Source organism: Bos taurus, chromosome 18 (assembly GCF_002263795.3).
Source record: "Bos taurus isolate L1 Dominette 01449 registration number 42190680 breed Hereford chromosome 18, ARS-UCD2.0, whole genome shotgun sequence".
Classification (NCBI taxonomy): domain Eukaryota; kingdom Metazoa; phylum Chordata; class Mammalia; order Artiodactyla; family Bovidae; genus Bos; species Bos taurus.
Window position 1 is genome coordinate 48,192,255 of NC_037345.1, and position 23,009 is coordinate 48,215,263.

At 56.4% G+C, this 23,009-nt stretch overlaps 3 protein-coding genes across 11 annotated transcripts; 2 read left to right on the forward strand and 1 right to left on the reverse strand.

The window, feature by feature from the left end:
• Window positions 1–321: 321 nt before the first annotated feature.
• On the reverse strand, window positions 322–5,483 carry GGN (gametogenetin). Of its 5 annotated transcripts, XM_059877532.1 has the most exons (4): window positions 5,374–5,483; window positions 4,402–4,858; window positions 1,373–3,289; window positions 322–499 (listed from the first exon to the last, which is right to left on the reverse strand). In XM_059877532.1, the coding sequence occupies exons 3-4, from the start codon at window positions 3,268–3,270 to the stop codon at window positions 382–384; spliced, it is 2,016 nt and encodes a 671-aa protein (XP_059733515.1). In that variant the 5' UTR covers window positions 3,271–3,289; window positions 4,402–4,858; window positions 5,374–5,483; the 3' UTR covers window positions 322–381. The 5 variants fall into 5 exon arrangements, with proteins under 5 accessions (XP_059733515.1, XP_059733514.1, XP_024834833.1 ...); XM_059877531.1 differs by lacking the exon at window positions 5,374–5,483 and having other exon boundaries at window positions 4,402–5,008; XM_024979065.2 differs by lacking the exons at window positions 4,402–4,858; window positions 5,374–5,483 and adding an exon at window positions 4,273–4,380.
• SPRED3 (sprouty related EVH1 domain containing 3) lies at window positions 5,054–15,138 on the forward strand. 4 transcript variants are annotated; one of them, XM_024979068.2, is made up of 6 exons: window positions 5,054–5,133; window positions 6,692–6,872; window positions 7,986–8,154; window positions 8,260–8,336; window positions 10,760–10,903; window positions 11,603–15,138. In XM_024979068.2, the coding sequence occupies exons 2-6, from the start codon at window positions 6,696–6,698 to the stop codon at window positions 12,266–12,268; spliced, it is 1,233 nt and encodes a 410-aa protein (XP_024834836.1). In that variant the 5' UTR covers window positions 5,054–5,133; window positions 6,692–6,695; the 3' UTR covers window positions 12,269–15,138. The 4 variants fall into 4 exon arrangements, with proteins under 4 accessions (XP_024834836.1, XP_024834837.1, XP_024834835.1 ...); XM_024979069.2 differs by having other exon boundaries at window positions 5,057–5,137; XM_024979067.2 differs by lacking the exon at window positions 5,054–5,133 and adding an exon at window positions 6,113–6,481.
• A 2,844-nt stretch (window positions 15,139–17,982) lies between these two features.
• On the forward strand, window positions 17,983–21,935 carry FAM98C (family with sequence similarity 98 member C). Of its 2 annotated transcripts, XM_002694971.6 has the most exons (8): window positions 17,983–18,056; window positions 18,163–18,311; window positions 18,390–18,524; window positions 19,056–19,261; window positions 19,497–19,574; window positions 19,667–19,783; window positions 20,319–20,486; window positions 21,604–21,935. In XM_002694971.6, exons 1-8 carry the CDS (start codon window positions 17,992–17,994, stop codon window positions 21,745–21,747), a joined length of 1,062 nt encoding a protein of 353 aa, XP_002695017.1. In that variant the 5' UTR covers window positions 17,983–17,991; the 3' UTR covers window positions 21,748–21,935. The 2 variants fall into 2 exon arrangements, with proteins under 2 accessions (XP_002695017.1, XP_005219157.1); XM_005219100.5 differs by lacking the exon at window positions 19,667–19,783.
• The last annotated feature ends 1,074 nt before the right edge of the window (window positions 21,936–23,009 follow it).

The following is a 23,009-nucleotide window of genomic DNA, read 5'->3' on the forward strand; positions in this document are numbered from 1 at the left end:
CAAATTTGGGCCATTTGTGTGATTTTCAAGATTTTCTTTGAGTCAGTTTCCCCAGCTGCATAATGGGAATGAATCATTCCTGCTTTCCAGAGTGATTTGTGCTAAACCCTGAGCTTGGCACCAGATTGATTGGTTGGAAATGCAGTTGATATTAAGGGGAATGAGAACGTCTCACCTGTGGCCTCATCAGTCCACATGCTGGATGAACAGAACCTCCCTTATTGCTGGTCCTGGTCCAGCTTCCTGTTCGCAGGATATGGTGCTTTCAGGGAGACCTCTGCCCCACCTCAGCCCTCCAACGCTTAGCTGGCAGGCATCTCGGCATCTGGATAGTTATTTTATTGTCAAGGAGGGGGAGGCAGAGGGCATTGGGCAGACTACTCAGTTGGAATGGGTAGCCTGCAAGTCATAGTGCTCCAGCCCGGCTACCAGGGAGCCGGCCAACTTGATGGTGGCGACCCAGGGTGGCTCACTCAGGTGGTTGGTGGGTGTGCTCAGCCTACAGGGAGGGTAGAATCATCAGAACCTGTGTGGCCAGGCCTTTACCCATTCTAGGCTCCTCTCTCTCCATCTGTATAAGAGACCATGACTGAATATCCCAAAGGGAGTTTAGATCAGGGCTGTATCTGAGTAATAAACTTAGTAGGAAAGAGAGCTGAGGGCTGGTGATAATGGTTCCCCCAACTCCCCCTCCAGGCCCCAGCTGAGCCCCAGAGGTTCCAGGGCAGAGGGTCTCCCTGTGACTCAGGACCCAGGGTCCAACAGACCCGGATGATGACCAGATTCTGAGATTAAGGGGTGAAGGAGAGGTAACCGGAGGATGCAGTGTCTCCCCTGAATCTGCAGAATCAAGGGTAATCTCTGCAGGACAAGGACTGGGACATCAGGGCCCTCTGGTGGTCAAAGACTGGAGCGGTCAGGAGTCAGGGACTAGGCCTAGGGCTTCCTTTGGAAGCCTGCATTTATAACCATTTGGTTCCAGAAGACCATCATCTTCTCTGTCCCTGAAGAGCCTGGGACATGGTCCTTCTTAATGTCATCGGGGACAGGGTCAAGGAAGTGAATAGGATCAGGCCAGCTGGGACCAGTACCCCTGATGGCTCCAGAGAGTAACAAGGGAGGTTATCCATCAGAGGTCTGGATACTAAGGGGCTGGGCCAAGGTGTTCTCTGTCAGGGAGCAGTGTGCTATTAAGGCTCCTATTGGTTCTGAAAGGTTGGAGTTCAGTTGGGTTTAAGATGCAGCCAAGGGGAGGGTCTAGGGACAGCTGGGGTCAGGAGGCCAAAAGGTTGAATGGGGCCCCTCCAGGAAAGTGAAGTTCAAGACTTGGAGGGGTATCCCCTCCCCTCCCTCCTCCCTGACCTCCCCTCACCAGGCAGACACGTTTCTTGGCAGGCGGCGGTGGCGTGGCTGGTGGCGGCAGTAACACTTGCAGGGACAGGAGTTAAGCACCTGGAAGGGTGGCCAGTGGCGCGCGGCGCCCGAGTTAGCTGTCCCCGCCGGAAGAGCTCCGCTGCCACCACCCCCTGCACCACCGCTGTCAGTCACAGTAGTGGCTGTACGTTCGCGGGGACCATCTCGGGGGGCGCCATCCTCACGCGGAACCGCGCGGGCTGCACGGGGACCCTTGTTCCTGCGCGTGCGGGTCTTGGCGGGCGCGGGCGCAGGTGGCAATGGCTCGGCCACAGTGGGAGCTGGAGCCGGGGATGGGGCCGGGGCCGGGGCCGGGGCCGGGGCCGGGGCCGGGACCTGGGCCTGGTCAGCAGCCAAGGCGGAGGACAGAGAGGGAGCCGGGGCGGGAGTCACGGCCGACTCCAAGTGGCCCGGGCCCGGGGCGGGCGGGAGTGTCACGGGCAGCGGCGTTGTCTGGATCACGGGCGGCTGCGGTGTGGGAGGCGGCGCTGGAGGCGGCGTGGGTGGTGGCGTGGGCGGCGGCGGCGGCATCAGCTCCGGCGGGCCGGGAGGTCGGGGGCGCACAGGCTCGCCATTGGTGGGCGCCGGGAAGATGAACATAGGCGGCGCCAGCAAGGCGGGTGCGGGCCTCCGGGACCCGGGAGCAGGATGCATCTGCCCTGAAGCAGGCGGTGCGGAGCCCCAGGGCCCTGAGAAAGCGGCTGCGCGTCGTCTGGGCGCCCCGACGCCTCCGCCAGCTCCATTGAAGCGAAAGTGGCGTTCAGGGCCATCAGGAGGGCTTACCCAGTCAAATTTGGGCTTCGAGCCTGGGAAGGTGGTGTAAGGTGGCGGCGGAAGAGTCCGGGCGTGGGACGCAGAAGCCGAGGGGGGTCCAGAACACCCCTCGCCATCTCCATCACCGCCCTCTGCTTCCTGAGTTGCCCGAGGCACCTCTCCCGAGGGGCGAGAGGCCCCTGGAGCCAGGGGCCCCTGCTTCAGGACCTCAGCGTAGGAGATGGCGCCCGAGGCGGCGAAGAGTCCGCCGCCGCCGCCGCCGCCCCCCAGAGAGGCTTTAGTGGCTAAAGAACTCGACGCTGCCGCAGGGGGCAGCGGGGGCCCCGACTTGAAGGTGACTTTACACAACAGACTCAGGCCGGACTCGGAGGCCGCAGGCCTGGCCATTTCGCCCTCGCCTGCTTGAGGAGGTGCCCCGCTGCGGGCCCCGCTGGCCGTCTGGCCCTCGCTGCCGAGTCTGGCCTGGCTTTCTGTAGGGGTTGCGGCGGGTGTGGCCAGAGCAGGAGTGATTCTGCGGTCCGGGTGCTGCCCGTCGGAAGGTGGCGGTAGTGGCGGCTTCCGCGGCTCCAAGGGCGGCGGAGTCGGAGATGGGGCCCTCGGGACAGGGTCGGGGTCCTCTTCGGCTAGTTGCAGGGATGGCGGCGGCAGCGGGCGGAGGCTCGGAGGGTCACCCTGGCCTCGATGACTCGCCTCCAGCAGACCGCGGATCCGGGGCACTGGAGTGCCCATGGGTTTTCGCCACTTAGACGGCGCGGGCAGCAGGGTCCCCACGGGGGGCGGGGGTGGTGTGGAGACCGCGGCCGCAGCCGCCTCCTCTGAAGGGGGCGTCACTGGCGAGGGCAGTTCTAAGGTCAGGGGCAGGGGTGAGGGTGAGGCCTGGGGCTCCGGGGGTACCAGGAGTCCCGGGGGCGCGGAGCTGCCAGGGAACCAGACGCCCAGCCCGCGAGCCAGGCGCATGGCCGGGGAGGAGGGGGTCACCTCGGGCTCCACCAGGGATGTCCGGCGGGAGTCGGAGGACCGGTCCGAGGCCTGCTCTTTTCGGGAGCCCCCGCCCGCGGACGGCTCCGACTGCACGTTCCCCATTTCTGACGGAGGTCGGGGACTGTGGTCAGAAAAACTTTAGCCAGTCAATCTGCCAGGGCTGTGGGGAACCCCCCGAAGCTGGCTGAACTTGGTCCTGTCCGCCAGCACCGCCTACCCTTGTTCCTCAAGACCTACTCAGGCACTGGTTTCTCCCCTCATTCCTGTTCCCTGACTCTTGACGTTCACGCCTTCTTCCTCATGGCCCCATACAGCTAGCTGCTGCTCAGATACTTAGTCTCCCATCCTCTTAGTGTACTAAGGTCCGGTCCCTGTGTCTCTAGCTGGTCCCTCATATCACATCCCTACACTGTGGCCACGTTTCAAGTCTTTAAGCTCCGAGACATTGGTCTTGCCCGCTTCCCTGGCAATCACGCAGGCCGCGACACTCATGATGTCGGCTTCTGTAGCCTATAAGGCCTACAAAGAGTTCAAGCTACTTTCCCAGGACTTTAACTGGGCTCCAGAGGCCCAAGCCCCGCCCCGCCCTCTTGTCCCGCCCCCGAGTGTCAAAGAATCGGGCCTTCTCAAGTCCCCTCCCACCCCTGCCCCAGGTTTGGCCCCGCCTCCGCTTAACAATTCCTGGTATTCTTGTCAGTCTAACCCCTCAGTCATCACCTCTAACCCTCAGATCCCTCTCTCTGTGTTGATCATTTGGTCCTGTCCTCTTCCCGGCTTTAATCCTAAATTTCTTTTCCCGCTGCTGGTCTAGAGGCAGGCCTCACACTCAGGCCCCACCCCTTTCCCCAAGCTCCTCCTTGGCTCCTCCTTCGCTCGGAGGATGCCACTCACCAACTCCTCCAGCTGACCAAAGTTCAGACCGCGGCCCCCTGGGCCCAGGGCAGGGCAGGGAACGGCCGTAGCAGAAAATAACCGAAAAGAACGGGGGTGCGGGTGAAGGCAAGTGGGCGAGACAGCGAGGGCGGACCCCGAGATCTAGGCCCCGCCCCCGAGCTCGAGGCTCCGCCCTCCTGTGAGCCATCCTAAGCACAGCCCCTTACGAACCTGGATCTCCCTTTGAAATACTCCGGTGTCTTCTTCCCCGCCCCCCAGACCTCGTAGTCCTAGGCCTCATCCCTTTAGAACCTTCTTTTAGCCCCGCCCATTTACAATGCCCCGCCCCTCAGTTATTACCTCTCCCGAAGCCCCGCCCATTACGAACTCTGCTACGTAGCTCCTCCCTTTTGGAACACTCCGTCGTCCTGCCCCTAAAGACAATTTACTTATAAGCTCCGCCCTTCTAAGACCTAGCAACCTCTCTTCCCAAGACCCTGTTCTTCCTCGGGGCGGCCTAGAAGGCCCTTCCTCCGTGGGCCCGCCCCTTCCCTGACGCACGCGCTCGTCCGCGCCTTCGGCGTCCGCACCCTCTCCACCTCTAGGCCCTCCGACCCCGCCCCCTTGCGAAGGCTCCCTTCTCGCCCCACCCCATTTCGAACCCAGTCAGGCACCCAGCCCCTCCCATTTAGAACCGCAAACTTAGACCCTCGCCTCTATAGAATCTTGAGAGCAGGCTCCGTCCTGGACCCCTTCTCCATATCCTCAGGGGCCAATGGCGCGGATGGGTGGGAAAGTAGGGGATCCTTTCTGGATCCTGAGAAAATGCGGGCTGGGGGGCTGTTCGCTAGAGCCACTGCCGGGCTCTAGGACCCAGCGGGCAAGTGCGCCTGCCTCGCGTTTACCCCTCCCCCAAGCCGCCCCCTCCCCCCCACCCATCTTCCAGGTTCCCCCTCCCTCCCCCTGCGCCCCGGCTCCCGGTGCCCGTGTCTAGCGCCGCCGGAGCCAGCGAGGGAGCCGGAGCGAACAGGAGGAAGAGGAGGAGGAGGAGGCCACGTCGCCACCGCTCGGAGCCCGGCCGGAGCCTCCCAGGCAGGTGCCGAGGGGGGCGAGGGGGCGGGGGCTGACGGACCGCCTGTCACGATGAGGGGGCGGCCAGGACCGCGCTGCGCCTCCTGCCCACCCGGGCGCCCCCCAGACCCTGGCTGGAAGGAAAAGGAGGTGGGGGCCCCTGAACTGCGCGGCAGCCATTTGGGGTATCGGTCACCATTTAGGGGGCCTGGACTTCCTCCGAGGACTCCCCATTCATAAAATTCCGTACTGGACCCTCACCATTGAGGAACTCAGGGGACCACTCCCCCCCGGGGAACAGCTGTGTGAAGAGCGTAGGGCATCCAGAAATCCCGGCGTCCCATCCCAGTAGGCCCTGGAGAGGACCCCTGCCCTCTCTCTGTTTCACCTGTTGTCGGGGGAGGCGGGCGGACAAAGGAAGCAGCGTCACGTGACTGCTCATTCACAAAATCCCATCCCATTGAGAAAAGGGGGCTGGGGGCGCTGCAGCCTCCCCCTCCCCTCCCGAAGGACTGGGGAAACCCGGCAGCCTACTGGTAGGGGAAGGGGCTAGAGCTCGTTGCTGGGGTCCCTAAGGCCGGGGCTCCAATGTCCCAGCGCTAGGTGGTAGTGAGGGGTTGGACGCTGATCCCTATTATGGGCGGAGGGCTACGTCCCCTGAGCTGGGGGGCGGGGTAAGATGGTTCTGAAGGATGCTGGGGCGGGGAGGGAAAGGAGGAGGGATCAGTTCCTCCCCCAACCCCTCACCCTGCAATCTCTCCCCCTTGCCTTTCCTCGGCAGGGGCCTGAGGGAGCAGGCTTGATTTTTGTGAATGAAATGCTCTCTGGATGTCTCTCGATCGCCCGTTTCTGGCTTCCTCTGCCTCCATCTCCCTTTCGGCCTGTCTCTGGCCATTTCTGGTTCTCTCCCTGCTCCCTGCCCATCTCCCGTTGCTGGGTGACTCAGTGAGCTTTGCATCCGGTCTCATTCATAAATCCGGGAAGGGGTGGGGGGGGGGGTTGGGGAGGAAGACAGCCTGGGTTTCTCACCCAGCCAGTGGCCTGGGTGGCAGGGTGCGGAGGCAGTGTAGGGGGGACTGGAGCTGAGTTGATGGGCTCTAAGAAAATACATATGCGCAGGCACCCAGCTGTGAGGGGGACGATGGGTGGGGCTGTGGGTACGTGCTGAGGGAGGAGAAGGAGACAGGGTTGATAGGGGATGAGCAGGAGGAGGAAGGGAAGTGGAAGAGCGAAGCTCTGGGGGTGAGGATGGGGAAGATGGGGAAAGGGAGGCAAGGTGAGTATGGAAAAAAAAGGTAGATATGGAGAAGGAGGTAGGCATGGGAGAAAAGAGATGGCAAGAGGAAGAAAGAAGCCATGCTGGAAGAAGGTGGGCATAAGAGAGGTGACGGGTATGGGCTGAAGGTGGGCATGGGGAAGGAGGTGGGTGTAGAAGGTAAGGGGAGTATGGGTGACTAAGGAAACAGTAGATCGGGCTGTGAGGGATGAAGAGGGGAGGTGAGGGTTGGGGAAACCCTGACTAGGAGAGCAGGAATGACGCTCACTGACCATATTGTCCCTGTCCCCCTACCTCCTCCAGGTACATGGTTCGGGTCCGAGCCGTGGTGATGGCCCGAGATGACTCCAGTGGGGGCTGGCTGCCTGTGGGGGGCGGGGGCCTCAGCCAGGTGAGCGTATGTCGGGTCCGAGGGGCCAGGCCCGAGGGGGGGGCCCGCCAGGGGCACTACGTCATCCACGGGGAGCGCCTCCGGGACCAGAAAGTGAGCCACCCTGGGGCGTGGGGGTTGGGGTGGGGGTGTGGGGAAGTAGGGGGATGGGGCTGGGAATGCAGAGGTGAGGTCAGGTCATCTCCCAGCCGAAATCAAACCCGGGTGTGGGATGGAGCTGGAAGTGACTCTGTCCTCTGGATGAGAGTGGGGAGTTTGGGGACTATTGAGGGTGTCAAACAGGTCCTGTCCCCTGCCACTGCCCACTGGACGGCCACAGCAGCCTGCTCACTGGTCTCCTTGTCGTCCTGCTCCCTCCCCCAACCTCAGCCTGTTCCACTGGGGCTGGGCTAACACCTGACTCAGATCACATCCCTCCTCTGCTGGCTCAAAACCCTCCCCGTGGCTCCATCTTGCTCAGAGATCCTCACCCCGGGAATTTTACACCACCTGCCCCTCTGGCCTAAGTATATGGAGGCCTTTGGTGGGGGGACCATCTGGAAGTGTCACATAGGGTTTACCATCCTGTTGTGGGTTCAGCAGGAATATTCTGGGCTGTCTGGCATGAAATGGAAAGAGACTGTTGACGTTTCAGCTGGGGATGTAGTAGAAAGGTTTGGATTGTTCGAAAAGGCTTGGGGTAAGGGTTGCATTTCAGAGCAGGGGTTGGAAGGAATAGTGTAGGGGGATTTGAAATGGTGTGGAAAAAAATATGGTGATGTTGGGCAAGAAGATGGGAGAACATCTAGGGTGTTGACCAGCATCTGAGGGGAAATCTGTGGGATTTTGATTAAAAAAAATTTGGGGGGTAGTATTTGGGGAGATTACTGGGGCATCAGAAGGGGATTAACATTTTGAGATGTTCAGTAAAGCTTGGGGAGTACAAGTGAGTCAGATGGGCAATACTGGCTATCAGAAGGAGGTTAACATTTTTTGAGGCATCCAATAAAATTTGGGGTGCCTACTGAGATATCAGAGGGAGGGAGGTGTTAGGAAAATGTAGAGATCAAGGGTTTGGGGGGAAATATTGGAGTATCGGAGGTGTGCTCAGTATCGGGGTGTGATCGGGGTTCAAGGGTGCACCTGGGATGGGGAATGAGATGTGTGAGGTGCTCTGGCAGGAAGGGAATGTCTGACCTGGACCCTTCCTGCCTGCCCCCACTTCAGATCACCTTGGAGTGTACCCTGAGGCCAGGCTTGGTTTACAACAAGGTGAACCCCATCTTCCATCACTGGAGCCTGGGTGACTGCAAGTTCGGGCTGACGTTTCAGAGCCCGGCCGAGGCAGATGAGTTTCAGAAGAGCCTGCTGGCAGCGCTGGCTGCTCTGGGTCGAGGTGAGTGGTGCAGGTGGTGGGGGCTGGAGCCTGGGCTGGTTTGGGTGGGGAGTGGGAGAAGCTTGGCCCCGAGAACTCACTGCTCTGCGTCTCTCCCTACCCCAGGCTCGCTCACCCCCTCCTCCTCCTCCTCTTCCTCCTCCCCTTCCCAGGACACTGCAGAGACCCCCTGCCCTCTGACGGTGAGTCTCCTGGGTGCAACGCTGCCGGGAGGGCAGGGGGCTATTTCTATTCTGCAAACATTCTTGAGCACCTACTGTGTATCTACTTTGTATCACGTGCTGGGGACACAAATTTGGGCCAAAAACGATCAGTGTCAATTTCAATCCCAGTGATTTTAGTTTTTCTGTTCTATTATGATATACCCATTCATCCAAGGGTATTTATTGAACACCTTCCATAAGAAGTGTTTTAAGCACTGGGGATACATCAGTGAATAGAATAAAGTCTCTTTCCTCGTGGAGCTTCTATTCTAGTGTGGAAAGGCAGAAAATTTTTTTTAAGGTACACTATAAAAATGAATAAATATTAAAAGTAAATAGATGAACAAATCAATGGGAAATCCAACCTTCTAGTTGCTCAAGGTACAAACCTTGGAGCCATCCTTGACTCCTTTCCTTTTTTAATGCCCCCTCATCTAGTCTCTCAGCACATATTGGCTCCACTTTCTTTTTTCCACTTTCTTTTTTTAAAAAGTTGGCATCACCTCACAGCACACAGGATCTTAGTTCCCCAACCAGGGATGGAACTTGGGCCAGTCAGTGAAAGCACCAAGTCCTAACTACTGGGACCTCCAGGGAATTCCCTGGCTCTACTTTCAAAATGGTCAGACTGTGCCTCCAACCTGGTGACTATTCAAGCTCATCTCCCAACTGGACTGTCTCATCAGCTGCTCATCATCAACTGCCCCCCTCCTCCATCTCCTTTCCTCCCACACAGCCAGAGGGACCCTACTGACATCTAAGTCTGATCACGGATATCCTCCACTTAGAATCCTACCGGGGCTCCATCTCACTCCTGGTAAAGGACAAAGTCCTCACAGAGGCACATAAGACCCCACACCAACTGGCCCCCTATTACTCTCCCTCATGCTCACTAGGCTCCAGCCACATTGGCCTCCTCACTGTTAAGTCAAAAGGGAAGACAGACTCCTGTCTCAGGGCTTTTGCACTGGCTGGTCCTCTTGTCTTGGAACATTCCCAAATTTCCACATGGCTTATTCTCTTATTTCCTTCAGGGCTTTACACATGTAGTCTCCTCCTCAGTGAGGGCCCTCCCTGTTGTTATTCAGTTGCTAAGTTGCATCTGACTCTTTGCGAACCTGTGGACTGTAGCCTACCAAATTCTTCTGTCCATGGGATTTCCAGGCAAGAATAATGGAGTGGGTTGCCATTTCCTACTCCAGGGGATCTTCCCAACCCAGGGATCAAACCCAGGCTCCTGCATTGGCAGGTGCATTCTTTACCACTGAGCCATCAGGGAAGCCCTGAGGCCCTCCCTGAGTAACCTGTGTAAAACTGCAGTCTCCTAATTCTCCTTATCTTGTTCTTTCCCCCATCTTCTAAGATAGTTTTATTTCCTCTCCCAATAGACAATTTTCTTATCTATGACTTTACTATCCATCTCCCATGCTAGAATGTCTGCTCCAGGAGGGCAAGGATCTTTTGTTGCTTTCTTGCTGCATCTTCAATGCTTAAAACAGTGCCTGGTAGACAGTAAGTGTTCAGTAAATATGTGTTGAATAAATTGATTGAATGAATAAATGCACATAATGTCGGATTCGATTTGGCCCTTGCTGGGAACAATGGGAATGTCTCAAGAACACATGGAGGAACAAACCTGGTTCCCTGGGCAGAAAGGGGGGCTTCCCAGTATAATAGGAGATGTAGAGGGGTCTACAAAAGTCACACAGACAGATCCCATTTATTGAGTGCTTCCTCAGGAAAGATGCTGTGCTTTCTGTGCTCCATCTCATATCCTCCCAATGGCCTTTGCGAGCCTGGCAAGTCACGGGTGCTCAATGAATGTTTATTGAGGATAGTAATCTGTTGAGGTAGGAATGATTCCCAAGTCACAGAAAGGAATGGAGGGTCTGAGAAGTGATGTTTCAGCTTGTAAAAAGGACAGAGCTTGGTTTGGACGGGAAGGAACACATTCTAGGTGGGTGGAACTACCCCACTAAAGGTGTGGTGGTAGGCAGGAGGCAGGAAGGCAGCTGATGGCCAAGGGACAGGGGTTCTGGGAAGGGAGGATGATTTGATGTTCTGTAGGTTGGTGAGCTGAGCAGATAAGAAGAGGGAATCCAATAATCATAACCATTTCCTGCTCTTCCTGTACTTCAGGCATGTTTTATGCCCTTTACAGTGGGTCCTAACCACATCCTTATGAATAGACAATATTATGATCCCCATTTTACAGAGGAGGAAACTGAGGCTCAAAGAGCTGAGCTCACTTGCCGGAGGTCACACAAGCAGTCAGTGGCATTGCCGGGGCTTGAACCCAGGCCTGTCTGGCCGCAGAGCCCTCGCTCGCAATGGGAGGGGGTCTATATAAGGGCATCGGCTGTGCCAGAGGTCCCGGCTCTGAGGCCGCCAATCTCCCCCAGTCCCACGTGGACAGCGACTCCTCCTCCAGTCACAGCCACCAGGAGACGCCTCCCAGCGCAGCGGCGGCCCCCATCGTCACGGTGGAGTCAGCTTCCGGCTTCGGGCCGGCCACGCCCCCCCAGCGCCGCCGCTCATCAGCTCAGGTGGGGCTCCCGGGAAAAGGGGGCAGGGCGCCGGGGTCCCGAAGTGGGCGGGAGCTGAGGCCGCAGAGGGGCAAGAAATCACAGATTCTAAGGGATGGCTGACATGTCTTGTGGCGAGGGAGCTTAGGCCTGGGAAGCTTAGTTCCTGGGAAGATTGGGTGAGGGCTTCCCGTGCGTCTCCTGCGCTCTTGGAGACTGGAACGCTCTGAATTCCAGAGGGGTTTAGGGGACGACTTGGACAATGAATATATATTAGGGAGTTGGTGGTACTCATGGAAGGAGTTCTTTAGTACTTAACTCACAAGGAGTGAGACTCAATATCCAAGGGAGTAAAAGGGACCTGGTGACCAGACTCCTGCAGGAGAAGGAGAAGATGGCTGGAGTCCAGGAATCTGAGAAGGGCTGGGTACAGGAATCCTGGATCTTGAGAGAGGACAGGACTGAGAGCCTGGCCCAATGAGTCCTTAAAGTCTGGGCTTGTGCCTGGAGTCTTCTGTCTGTCCCTGGGAGTGGAATGGGCTGAGGACTTAAAAGTTCGGGACCCCAGGCAATCAGGATTCCAGTACAGGATGCTAAGATAAATGAGGCCTGTGGCTGGGTCTTTGGATTCTCGTGTCTTCTAAGGCCGGGATGGATTGTGGTGGCATGTGGGGGATCACAGAGCCCGTTAACCTGTTCTCCTGTATCTTGGTCCCACAGAGCTACCCTCCGCTCCTACCATTCACGGGGATTCCGGAGCCTTCAGAGCCCCTGGCTGGGGCAGGGGGCCCGGGCTGGGGCGGCCGCGGCTATGAGGATTACCGGCGTGCGGGGCCGCCCGCGCCCCTCGCCCTGTCCACCTGCGTCGTGCGCTTCGCCAAGACCGGCGCTTTGAGGGGCGCAGCCCTGGGGCCCCCCGCAGTCCTACCCGCCCCTCTCACCGAGGCTGCTCCTCCAGCACCCCCGGCTCGCCCACCCCCAGGCCCTGGCCCGGCCCCTGCGCCAGCCAAGGCCTCCCCGGAGGCGGAGGAGGCGGCGCGCTGCGTGCACTGCCGCGCGCTCTTCCGCCGTCGCGCTGATGGTCGTGGCGGCCGCTGCGCCGAGGCCCCGGACCCGGGTCGCCTGCTTGTGCGCCGTCTCAGCTGCCTGTGGTGCGCTGAGAGTTTGCTCTACCACTGCCTGTCGGATGCCGAGGGCGACTTCTCGGACCCATGCGCCTGCGAGCCGGGCCACCCGCGCCCCGCCGCGCGCTGGGCCGCGCTGGCTGCCCTCTCGCTCGCGGTGCCCTGCCTCTGCTGCTACGCGCCCCTGCGTGCATGCCACTGGGTCGCAGCGCGATGCGGCTGCGCCGGCTGTGGAGGTCGCCACGAAGAGGCTGCGCGGTGAGAACGGCCTGATGGGTCCGGTAGCCGGACCAAGGACCCCAAATTGAGGGTCCAGGACCCCGGACTCCGTTCGGACCCCAAACCCAAACCTAGGCACACCCGGAACTTGGAGCTTGAGTTTGGATTGAGAGACCCCAGACCTGAAACCTGGACCCCAAATGTAGGACTGAGAGACCCCAGAACCAGCTTCATTGGGATGTCTGTCCAAGAGGTTCCAGGCACCCTGAGTTCTGGCTTCCTGTTCTCAACCCCCACCCCGACCTAGACTAAGGAGATTCCAGGGATCCCCAGACTCTTCACCCCAGGCAGGCAGGGAGCACACAGATCCCTGAGAGCCGGGCTCATCCTGACTCCCTGTTCAAATTACCAACCTAGACCCCCGTCATGCCTGGCACCATGAACCCCGTCAGATTACAGCCCAATAATTAAGAATGGCCAGAACCTGACCCTACCTGTATACAGTTACTCCCAGATCTTAAATCATAGGACCTGGAATCACCCCCCAATGATTCTTGAATGCACCTAAAACCTGGGGTACCTGTATCTAAGATGTTCTTGTAGCCCCAGGACTTCTTAGACACCAAATCCTCTTAAGATGCCCTGAGTCCTTGGATGTGCTCAAACGGCTGTTCTCTCACCCAAATGACTTGGGAGATCCACCTCAGAGCCCTCCTTCCCACATGCACATGGCCCAAGATCCAGAAGTCAGACTCCGAGATGCTCTGTGAGCCAAGGATCAAAGACCTCTGTAGACCCACCCATCCCAAGCTGGTGTTCCCAGGAATTTTCAATTCCATATATAGAACTCTGAAGTCCTATATACATAGGACTGATCTAGGACTGAAGGCCACCAGTACCTCAGGGTCTAAGACATGGGTCCCAGCCCTTCAGATACCCTTCTTCCAAACCTCCTTGGACTTGGATTTCAAGCCCCAGATCATCCTGGAATCTTCAGCTTCTTTGTACCCACATATTCCCAGTCCCCAAAAGGCTAGGAGCCCAGTTCCCAGAAGATGGGACATTCATGGCAACTCAGACCTCTGACCCCTTGCCCCTGAGCGGCCCCAGAGTGCTTTAAGAGCACTCCATCAAGACCCTAAGGTGCCATTGACCCTCCAAATTCAGAACTCAAGCCTACACAGTATTGGGATTGTCCCTGACCCAAGACCTTGGCCCCTCCATGCCAGAAACAAATCTGAGGTGCCCTGGGACTTTCACACCTTCAGATCCCAGATTTTTTGGGGATTCCAACCTCTCTAGCCTGATAATTTCCAGGCCCAGCTTGTGCATCTCCTGAGACCTGCTGCCCGTTGAATCCTGCTGTCCACAGGCCCCTGAAACCCCAAGGTCCCACACTCTCAGAATTCTAGTCCTAAGAGCCCCGGCCCAAGCTCTCAGTATCATACAGAACTACCCTTTACCCTAAAGGGAAAAAAAAAAAAAAACATTTTGAGCTAATGTTACTGGATTCCAGGACCACCCAAGAGCTTCCCTGCTCCCATATCTAGGAACTAGCATTGCCATAGATGAGTGTGCAGGCTGTTCACTAAACAAAGGCTCACAGCCAAGGCTGTGAGTGGGGCTGGCCATGCTGTGCCTTCAGAGGAAGGTGTGCATTTGTGTAAGTTGCACAAAGGCAACTAGATATGGCTCTATTGGCACAAATGCCCGTGGTTGCACACTCACACCTATACACACCCACACCCACACAATTCCCAGCCTTGCAGACTCTCTCCCAAGCCCAACGTTGAGTCCTAGCCTTAGTCCAAGCCTTTCATGTTCTGCCCCTCTGTTAACCCCTTCACGTCCATCTCAGAGTTGGGGGTTGTTTCAGAAAGTTTGAAAGCCTGGTTCATGGCCTTCTGAGACTCCTCTTCTGGGAAAAGGGGATTCCAAGATCGCTTTCTCTTCAATGGAATGGGACTTCTAGTGTACCACGGATCTGACAGCCTGCATGGGGGAGATCACGGTCTTGGAGCAACACAATCTCAATGTTGTTTGGGCTTGGGACCTAAATCTGGTCCTAGGCATCTTGAAGTGTGCCCTTACCTTTCCTCATTACCCAGACCTGGATGGCCTTGTGGGGGTTCAAGGGATAGGTCAAGGGGGCCAGAGGGATGGATCCTCCTGTCACTTCCTTTAAATTATTAACTATTTATTACATCCGGAACCTGTGAGATTCAGCTCTCTCAACCAGACCCTGGGATGGGTGAGAGAAATGAGGGGTGTCCCTCCCATCCCCACTCTGCCCAGCTCTCATCAGTGTCAGACCCACCAGAGCTGAGGGCGGAGGGACGAGGGGCTGGGGCAGCCTGGGTCCCCATCCCCCTCTCTGTGCCTCGGTCTCCTCCCTTCCGTGGTGGGCGGGGGGAAGCTCCATTCTTAACCTACCTCGTTTTGGGGAGGGGTGGGACGGGGGACCAGAGTGCTGTAAGGTGCTGTGGGATCTGTGGATGAAGTGGTGGGGGCTGGGGGAAGGTTCCCTGGCTCCACCTCCCAGCACCGCCTCTCCCAGGTCTCCCAGTCCTGCTCCCTGCTAATACCCACCTCTGATCCATGATTACTCTTCATCACCCCTAAATCAGGGGCGCATGGAGGGATGACCCTGGGAGCCAGGAAGACCTCAAACCCTGGAGCCCCCAGGCCCAATTTCCCAGCTGCTTGCCCCTCAGATTGGATGCTTGGCCCCCAGGCTTGGGGGAGGCACCTCGACATTTATCTTCCTGATCTTGATTCTAAGCCAGTCTGTGACCTCAATATTGTTATCAGTGCAGGCTGAAGTAGTGGGGGAGGATGGGGGCCGAAGACCAGCCTTGTCATTGGGGGAGGGGGCATGAGATATCGGCTCCAAGAAATGTCTGTGACAAAGTCTCAGCCTGTGTTCTTTATTTGCATTGATGCACCCCATCCGCTCACCTTCCTGAGTCACCAGACCAGACAAATCCTCCTTTCCCCTTCTCATCCTTTAGTCCCAAGCAGACCCTCTGGCTGAATTTTATACATCCAATCACTCCACAAGTACATTTACTGAACACTTGTTGTACACCAAGCCCTGTTCTAGGTGCTGGGGATAAAACAGTGAACAGAAAATTTCTTTCCCACAAGGAACTTGTGAACTTTATAGTGAAGGAGACAACATGTGAAGGAGATAGCATGTTAGTGAAGGAGATAAGATATAATGAAGGAGATAACATATTAGAAATGATATATGCGTACATGCTGAGTTACTTCAGTCGTGTCCAACTCTTTGACTCTCTGCAACCCTATGGACTATAGACCATCAGGCTCCTCTGTCCATGGAATTCTCCAGGCAAGAATACTGGAGTGGGTTGCCATGATCTTTTCCAGGGGCTCTTCCCAACCCAGGGATCGAACCCGTGTTTCTTATGTCTCCTGCATAGGCAGGTGGGTTCTTTACCACTAAGAAATGATATATCCTATAAAGAAAAAATAAAGTGAAGATGGGGGATACAGACAGTTATTGCCTTGGTGGTCAGGGAGGCCCCATGGAGGAGGCTGGCATTTAAATAGCCCTGAAGGTGAGGGAGTCCTGGGGATGTCTGTAGGAAGAGCATTCCAGGTAAAAAGGACAGTCGTGCAAGGCCCTGAGGGAGGAGCATGTCTGGTAAATCTGAGGGATGTCAAGAGAGCTGGAGAGGGGGAGGAGCAAGAGCAGGAGGGTGCTTAGGAGATAGAAAGGTGAAAGAAGGGGTAAAGGTGACAGGGAAGATCTCTGGGACCTTGCAAGCCATTGCATGGACTTTGCTGTTCACCCTGAGTGACATGAAGCTACAGGAAGTCTCCAACATGGCAGCTTGGAGCTTCTATGTCACAGCAGATGTGACCTGACTCAGTTATTCACAGGTTCCCTTTGGCTGCCTGTGGGGACAGATCCTGGTGGGCTGGTGGAGGCGGCAGGGGGGAGGCTTGGAGACAGGGAGGAGGCTGCTAGAATGGTCCAGGGGAGACAGTGGTGCACAGGACCAGGGTGAGAGGAGCAGAGGCCAGGAGAAGTGGGCAAGATAATGGTCGAGTTCAATTTAGGTATGAAAGTGAAAGTCTCAGCTGCTTAGTTGTAAAGTCATTATCCCACCTTCTTTATCCTAAGAGGTGGTGGTGGTTTAGTCACTGAGTTGTGTCTAACTCTTTGTGACCCAATGGACTGTAGCCCACCAGGCTCCTCTGTCCATGGGATTTCCCAGGCAAGAATACTGAAGTGGGTTGCCATTCCCTTCTCCAGGGGATCTTCCTGACCCAGGGATCAAACCCAGTCTCCCAAATTGCAGGCAGATTCTTTACCATCTAAAGCACCAGGGAAGCTCAATTTAAATAAGGAGTACACCATAAAAAGAGTCAAGGTTATAACTCCATGGCTTTGGTCTGAACGATTTTTAATATTAAGATCAATAACTGCTGCCCCCTCCTCACCCAGTACCCAGCCATGGAGTAGACAGGACTATGGAGGAACCAGATTAAGGGTAGACTTCCCCCTAAGAATCAGGTTCTGGCTCTTTTTCTCCTCCGAGTCTCTACTTCCAGTCTATTCTCACTCCCAGTAGAACTATCTAGAAACTACTGGAGATCAGGACAGAGTTGGGAAGAGAGTAAACCTGGAAAAATAATATGAACAACAGCTACAAAAGCAAGAGCAGTAATAACTAGTAACAGGTTAAGTGGTTAAAAGCATGGACTTTGGAATCATCTGAATTTGAGTCCTGGCACCACTGTGCAACTCACTCTGTGATTCATCCTTTCTGCACCTCAGTTTTCTCTTCCATAAAATGGAGATAAAATACCTAGCCTAGTACCACATATGAAATGCACTAGGTGGCATACGATATCTTAGTTTCCAAATTAGAGATTAGACAAGTGTTCCCTCCAGTAGAAGGGTGGAGGCTTAACCACTGGACAGCCAGGGAAGTCTCTCTGTTAGTCATTTTTAATTGAGTACCCCTTAGATGTTTGTTAAGCACTTACATACAGGACTAATCCTCACAAACAACTGTAAGAGATAAGCGTTATTACACTTACTACACAGATGTCAAGCAACTTAGCAGGAACACAACGATGGTGAATGGTGGAATCAAATACCTAACCTTTGCCTGCGGACCAAATTGCACTGGTAGAGTGCAGTCTCTTAATCACCATGGTATATTGCCCTTGCTCCCTCTCTGAAAGGCTTAGGGAGGCAGAGGGGTGAAGGTGCAACGGGCGCACTGTGATCGATGAAGACTAACTCGGCTGTGTGTGTGCGTAACTGGGATTCCTGGTCCCTGACAGAATTCCAGCTCTAAATAGGAAAGGAGGAAACGGGTTTCTGGACTTAGAGTGGAGTTGGGAGAACAATATTTGGTATGGGATGCTTTAAGAGCAGAGGGCATTTGGGGGAGTTGGAGGAAAAGCTGCTTCTATGTCGCAGCACGAGCGACACCGCTGGTCTGTCGCGACAGCCGGGATCCAAAACGTCTGCTCTGGATTTTTACAAAGCCAGGTGGGTTTTCCAGCACCCTGACTGGTTACCCGAAAGGACGCGCTCTAGTATTCGGCTAAGGCGGCGAACTTGAGAGAGGATTCTACCTCCTTCTACACCAATTGGAATGACGAAGGCCCTTAGCGAGAAGAGGCTGATTGGTCAGTTAAAGGGGCCGCGCGCACGCCGCTCCTGGGGCGGAGCCTCCCACCGACCGGCAGGGGGCGCGCGCCTGAAGAAGAGGCGACACTCTCATGGAGGGGGCGGAGGCCGAGGAGCAGGAGTGGGCCGCAGTGGCCCAGGACCTGCTGGCCCTGGGGTAAGAGGAGCCGGGTGTGGCTGGGGGTGCAGGAAGGGGCAGGTCTTCCCTCAGAAATTCCTATTAACCTCTCCCACCCGCTCCCGCTCTCTCGACCGCGCCGCAGGTATGAGGGTTGCCCGGGGGCAGCGTCGCCGGGCACCTCGTGCCCAGACTTCAGGGCGCTGTGCGCGCGGCTGGCGGCGGAGCTGGCGACTCTGGGTGCTCTGGAGCGGGAGCGAGAGGAGGGCACGGAGGCGTTGAGCGCCGGCGACGGTACGCATGGAGGGAGGTCGGGAGGTTTGGAGCCTTGGGTGCCGCCGCCACGCCCTGACCATCTCCCGCCTCCAATAGATCCCGGCGCTGAGGAGGAATTCCTGCGGCAGTTGGCCGGCCTGTTGCGGGAGTTGCACTGTCCGGACCGCGAGCTCTGCGGCGGGGACTGCGCGGCCTCACTGCGGGAGCCCGACGCGCGCCTGCGCCTGCTGCGTGAGCTGGGGGGCGGGGGGCCGGCCGGGAGGCGGAAGTGGGCGAGGCCACAGTCTCGAGGGGGGCGGGCTCCGTACGTTGAGGTGGAGCCAGGATTCCCCCCGCCTCCGGGGGGCGTGGTCATAACTTTGAGGCGTTCGAGCCGGGCGGGAGGCGGGTGGAGTAGAACTCTGGGGCGGGCTAAGGGCTCTGAGGTGGGCGGGGTTAGGATTCTGATGGAGGTTCTTGAAGCTCAGGTAGATCGAGTAACACGGAGTCAGACAGGGTGGTTCCGAAGTGAGCAGGGTTTGAATTCTGCAGCTGCTGCTGCTGCTAAGTCGCTTTCAGTCGTGTCCGACTCTGTGCGACTCCATTGAATTCTGCAGAAAGAGCTAGGTCTCGAAGTGGGTGGAGCTTATCCTGGTGGTGGAGTCAGGGCTCTAGGTGGGTGGAACTAGGAGGCGTAAGTTTCGAAGCCGCTTGAACTTTTCGACCCCGGTAGCGGGGGTGGCGGCCCTCCTTGATTGTACTGCTCCTTTTCCCTACTTTTAGGCTTTCTCTGCTCCGAGGTCCAGGCCGCCCGCCTCCTCCGCCTGCGCTCCCGTCTGGATCCCAACCCCGAGCCATCCTGTGGGGAGGAGGCAGAGGAGGGATCTGGCATGGTCCAGGAACTGATCCTTACTCTCCAAGCCCTGGGGCTGCCCAGACCCACGCGGGGGACCCCAGCCTGTCAGCTGCTTCAGGACTTGCATGCCAAGGTAGCCAGAATCCCCTCCACACCAGGGCCACCCCACCTTCCTCGTAGGGGGAGAGCCCCCTCTCCAAGAGGCTCCAGGAGGAGTGCCACCGCCTCCGATGTCTTCATCAGCAGAATTGTGACTGCCATTCTTGGTTCTATGGCCGGGGTCCTCAGGGTCATAGGGAACTGGGGTTCACGGAGGAGTCTATCCGATTTCAGCGAAGTTAACTCTAGCTTCCTCCTTCTCCCATCAGATCTCCGCGCTGCTGCCTTCCCTGCCCCCAGAGTCCCTGCAGCCCCTCCTCAACCACCCACTGGACGCACCCAGATGGGTAAGGTTGTGTATGGCTGTAAGTGAACAGGGTTCTCATCCAGAGATGGGAATGAGGGCGACCCCTGGCGTGACTGAGACCTTTTCCCCCAGGAAGCGTTGGCGTCTCTGTCCCAAAGCCTGCGGGATCAGTACGGCTGCCGCCGCTCGCTCCTCCTTAAGCGCCTTGACCTCACCACATCTGCTTTCCACTGGAGTGATCGGGCTGAGGTGTGGGCAGAAGACCTAGGCGGGAGCAGTTGTGGGAGCTGCGGCTGCAGCGGGGAGGAAGGGAGGGCCAGGAATAGGACCCTCTTGCTGATTCTGAGACCTAGGTCATTTTAGAATCCTGTGAGGTTGGGGATGTGGAATCTCTGGGCCCCCAGGGCATTCTAGGATTTCCTGGTCTGAGCAGGAAGAGTATTTAGAGTAATACTCCTTATTAAAAGATGTGAGGGCCCTCCCTGGCAGCCCAGTGGTTAAGACTCTACGCTTCCCTTGCAGAGGGCAGGGGTTTAATCCCTGGTTGGGGAGCTAGAATCCCTCGTGCTGCATGCTGCGTGGCATGCCTCCTTCCAAAAAAAACATACATAAAAGATGTGGGAAGCACACAACATTGTAAGTCAACTATACTTTGATAAACAAAAATCGTAATGAAATATTAAAGAAAAAAAGATGTGGGCCTGAGTAGGGAAGAGAGATGCTTTCAAGATTACAGGTCCCATCTGATGAGGGCTCATGGGCATGTTTTCCCACTACCTCGTAGGCCCAAGGAGAGGCCATGAAGGCAGTGCTGATCCCAATTCGAGAGGCTCTGACCTCAGAATCAGACATCTCCATCGCACACGTCCTGGCTGCCCGAGCCGATCTGTCTCGCCTTGTCCCAGCCACTAGCAAGACTGCCCGCCAAGGGACTTGCTGTGCTATCAACAAGGTGAGCACCTGGGGATGGGGAAGGGCGCTAAACACCCTTGGCCTTCAAACTGGCCTTTCAGCCGCCTCTGCCCTGGACGAGCTTGTCCTCTCCAGCCTGGGCTGCTGCTCTGGCCTTCTCCTTAGGTTCCTGGCCTCTGGACTCACCACCTCTATCGTTCCCTCTCCACATGGCATTTAGAAGGAAATTTCCAACTCAAAAATCTGACCATGTCCTTCCCCAGCTCAAAACCCTTCTATGGCTCCCCAGTGCCTTCAAAACAAAGTCCATCTGTTTACTGAGTCCTTGCCCACCTCTCCTGCTTTGGCTTAAAATCCTCCCCTATCACCGCAGTCTGTTGTTTTGGGTTTTAACCATTTTTAAAAGCAAAACTACCCTCTGTTCAAATGATTAGTCTCAAATTTAGCCTCATAGATCTCTGTTTAAACAGTCTTATATGACCTGGGCGTCCTAGCTGGCGCTAGTGGTAAAGAACCTGCCTGCCAATGCAGGAGACATAAGAGACACAGGTTCAGTTCCTGGGTCAGGAAGATCTCCTGGAGGAGTGCATGGCAACCCACTCCAGTATTCTTGCCTGGAGAATTCCATGGGCAGAGGAGCCTGGCGGGCTACAGTCCACGGGGTCACAGAATCGGACCTGATTGAAACGACTGAGCACACATATGATTCTTAGGGCATAAAATCTAGCACAGCAAAAAGTGAAGCAAAATTTTAAGTGAGGGAAAAAAACCAAAACACTGATTTGCTGGAAATGTTATACAAAGCCCAACTATGAAACAGACAAAAGGTGGAGTGCCCTCATTCATATTGCTGGGGATGTGGACCTCTATCATCACCCTCCCCTGTATTCCTCTTCTGCTGAAGCCCCTTGACTGAAAGCTCCAGGACTGTTTCTCCCACCATGCAGTCCCCACCACTGTACCACGCAGCATGCAGGATCTTGGTTCTCCGACCAGGGGTTGAACTTGTGCCCCCTTCATTGGGAGTGTGGAGTCTTAACTACTGGACTACCAGGGAAGTCCCCAAATCTGCCCTTCCCTTCCTGTTCTCTTGGGTCTCTGGTCCCCTTGTCCAAGATATTTTTCTTCTCTCAAACTCAAGTCTAATCATCTCTCAGGTGCTTATGGGCAGCGTTCCAGACCGGGGGGGCCGCCCAAATGAGCTGGAGGCTCCCATGCCCAGCTGGCAGAGCAGAAGAGAGGACGGAGGTGGGCGGAAGGCAGGCCGCCAGTGCTGGGGCCGGAAGAAGAAGAAGAAGTAAAGGGGACTGATGATTGCAGGGAGGGTTCCTTCATGCGATGCTAATCTCTGAGGAGTCACTCTGAGGGTTTCTCTTGGCACCTGGCATCCCAGCCCCATATCCCGTTCCTGAGGCCCCAAAGTCCTCCCCGCATCTGCCATTCAACACCAAGGACCGTATTCTCTGGAAAATAAATGTGATTTATTACAGCCCTAGGACCTGTCTCTGTGGGGGCCAGGGCAGGGGTGCTCAGGTTTGAGGTGAGATTGGAGGTCTCTGTCCCCTGGGTCTGAACAGGCAGGCCCCTGCTGCTCTGACCCTTCAAGTCCCGTTCTCTTCAGCAACAACCTTTGCTCCTGTGGGCATGGGGCAGGAGATAGGCAGGCATTGGACAAACATCCGTCAGTAAGCACTGTGTGCCAGCCCTGTTCTAGGCATTGGGGATACAGATAATAAACCTCCCTGGTCTCCTGGGGCTACCTTTCAGGTGAGGGAGGGCAGACAAGAAAGTTTAGTTTGTCAGATGAGGAAAGGGCTTTGGAGAGAAATAAAGCAGGCAGGAAGCCAGGATCGGGGGACTATGGGGGGACTGCAGCTTTGTGTGATCCGGGGAGGCCTCACTAAGGTGATACTTGAGCTAAACCCCAGAAAGGGAGCCACGTGGACCCCCTTCCCGGCAGAGTGTCCTGTGCAAAGGTCCTGAGCTAGGAGTGTTTGGGGGCATGATCAGGGACCACTGGGGCCAGTGTAGCTGAAGCAGGATGAATGACGGGGTGAGTGCCGGGAGGGGAGGCTGGAGAGGTGACGGGCAGACCATGTGGGGTGGGGCACAGTGAGGATTCTGGTTTCCCTGAGTGAGATGGAGCCACAGGAGGGCTCTGAGCAGAGGAGGGGTTTGATCTGACTTGGGTTTCAGAGGTTCCCTCCCTGTTCCACCCTTTCTCTGGCCTTCTCTCCCATCTGAGTTTGGAGCTCTACCCCCTGTCCCCTCTGGCTCCTGACCCATACTGACATCAGTGCAGTATATTGGTCAGTAGCTTCCATGTGAGAGGCAGACAAACTGGGTATGAGTCCTGACTCTTAACACTCAGGAGTTCTGCCCCCTTTGGTGAGCAGTTTGACCTCACTGAGCCTGTTTCTTCATCTGTAAAATGGGAATTTAAGGACTTGGCAAGATGATGATGTGGTTTAGTCACTCAGTCATGTCCAACTCTTTGTGACCCCATGGACTATAACCTGCCAAGCTTTCCTGTCTGTGGAATTCTCCAGGCAAGAATACTGGA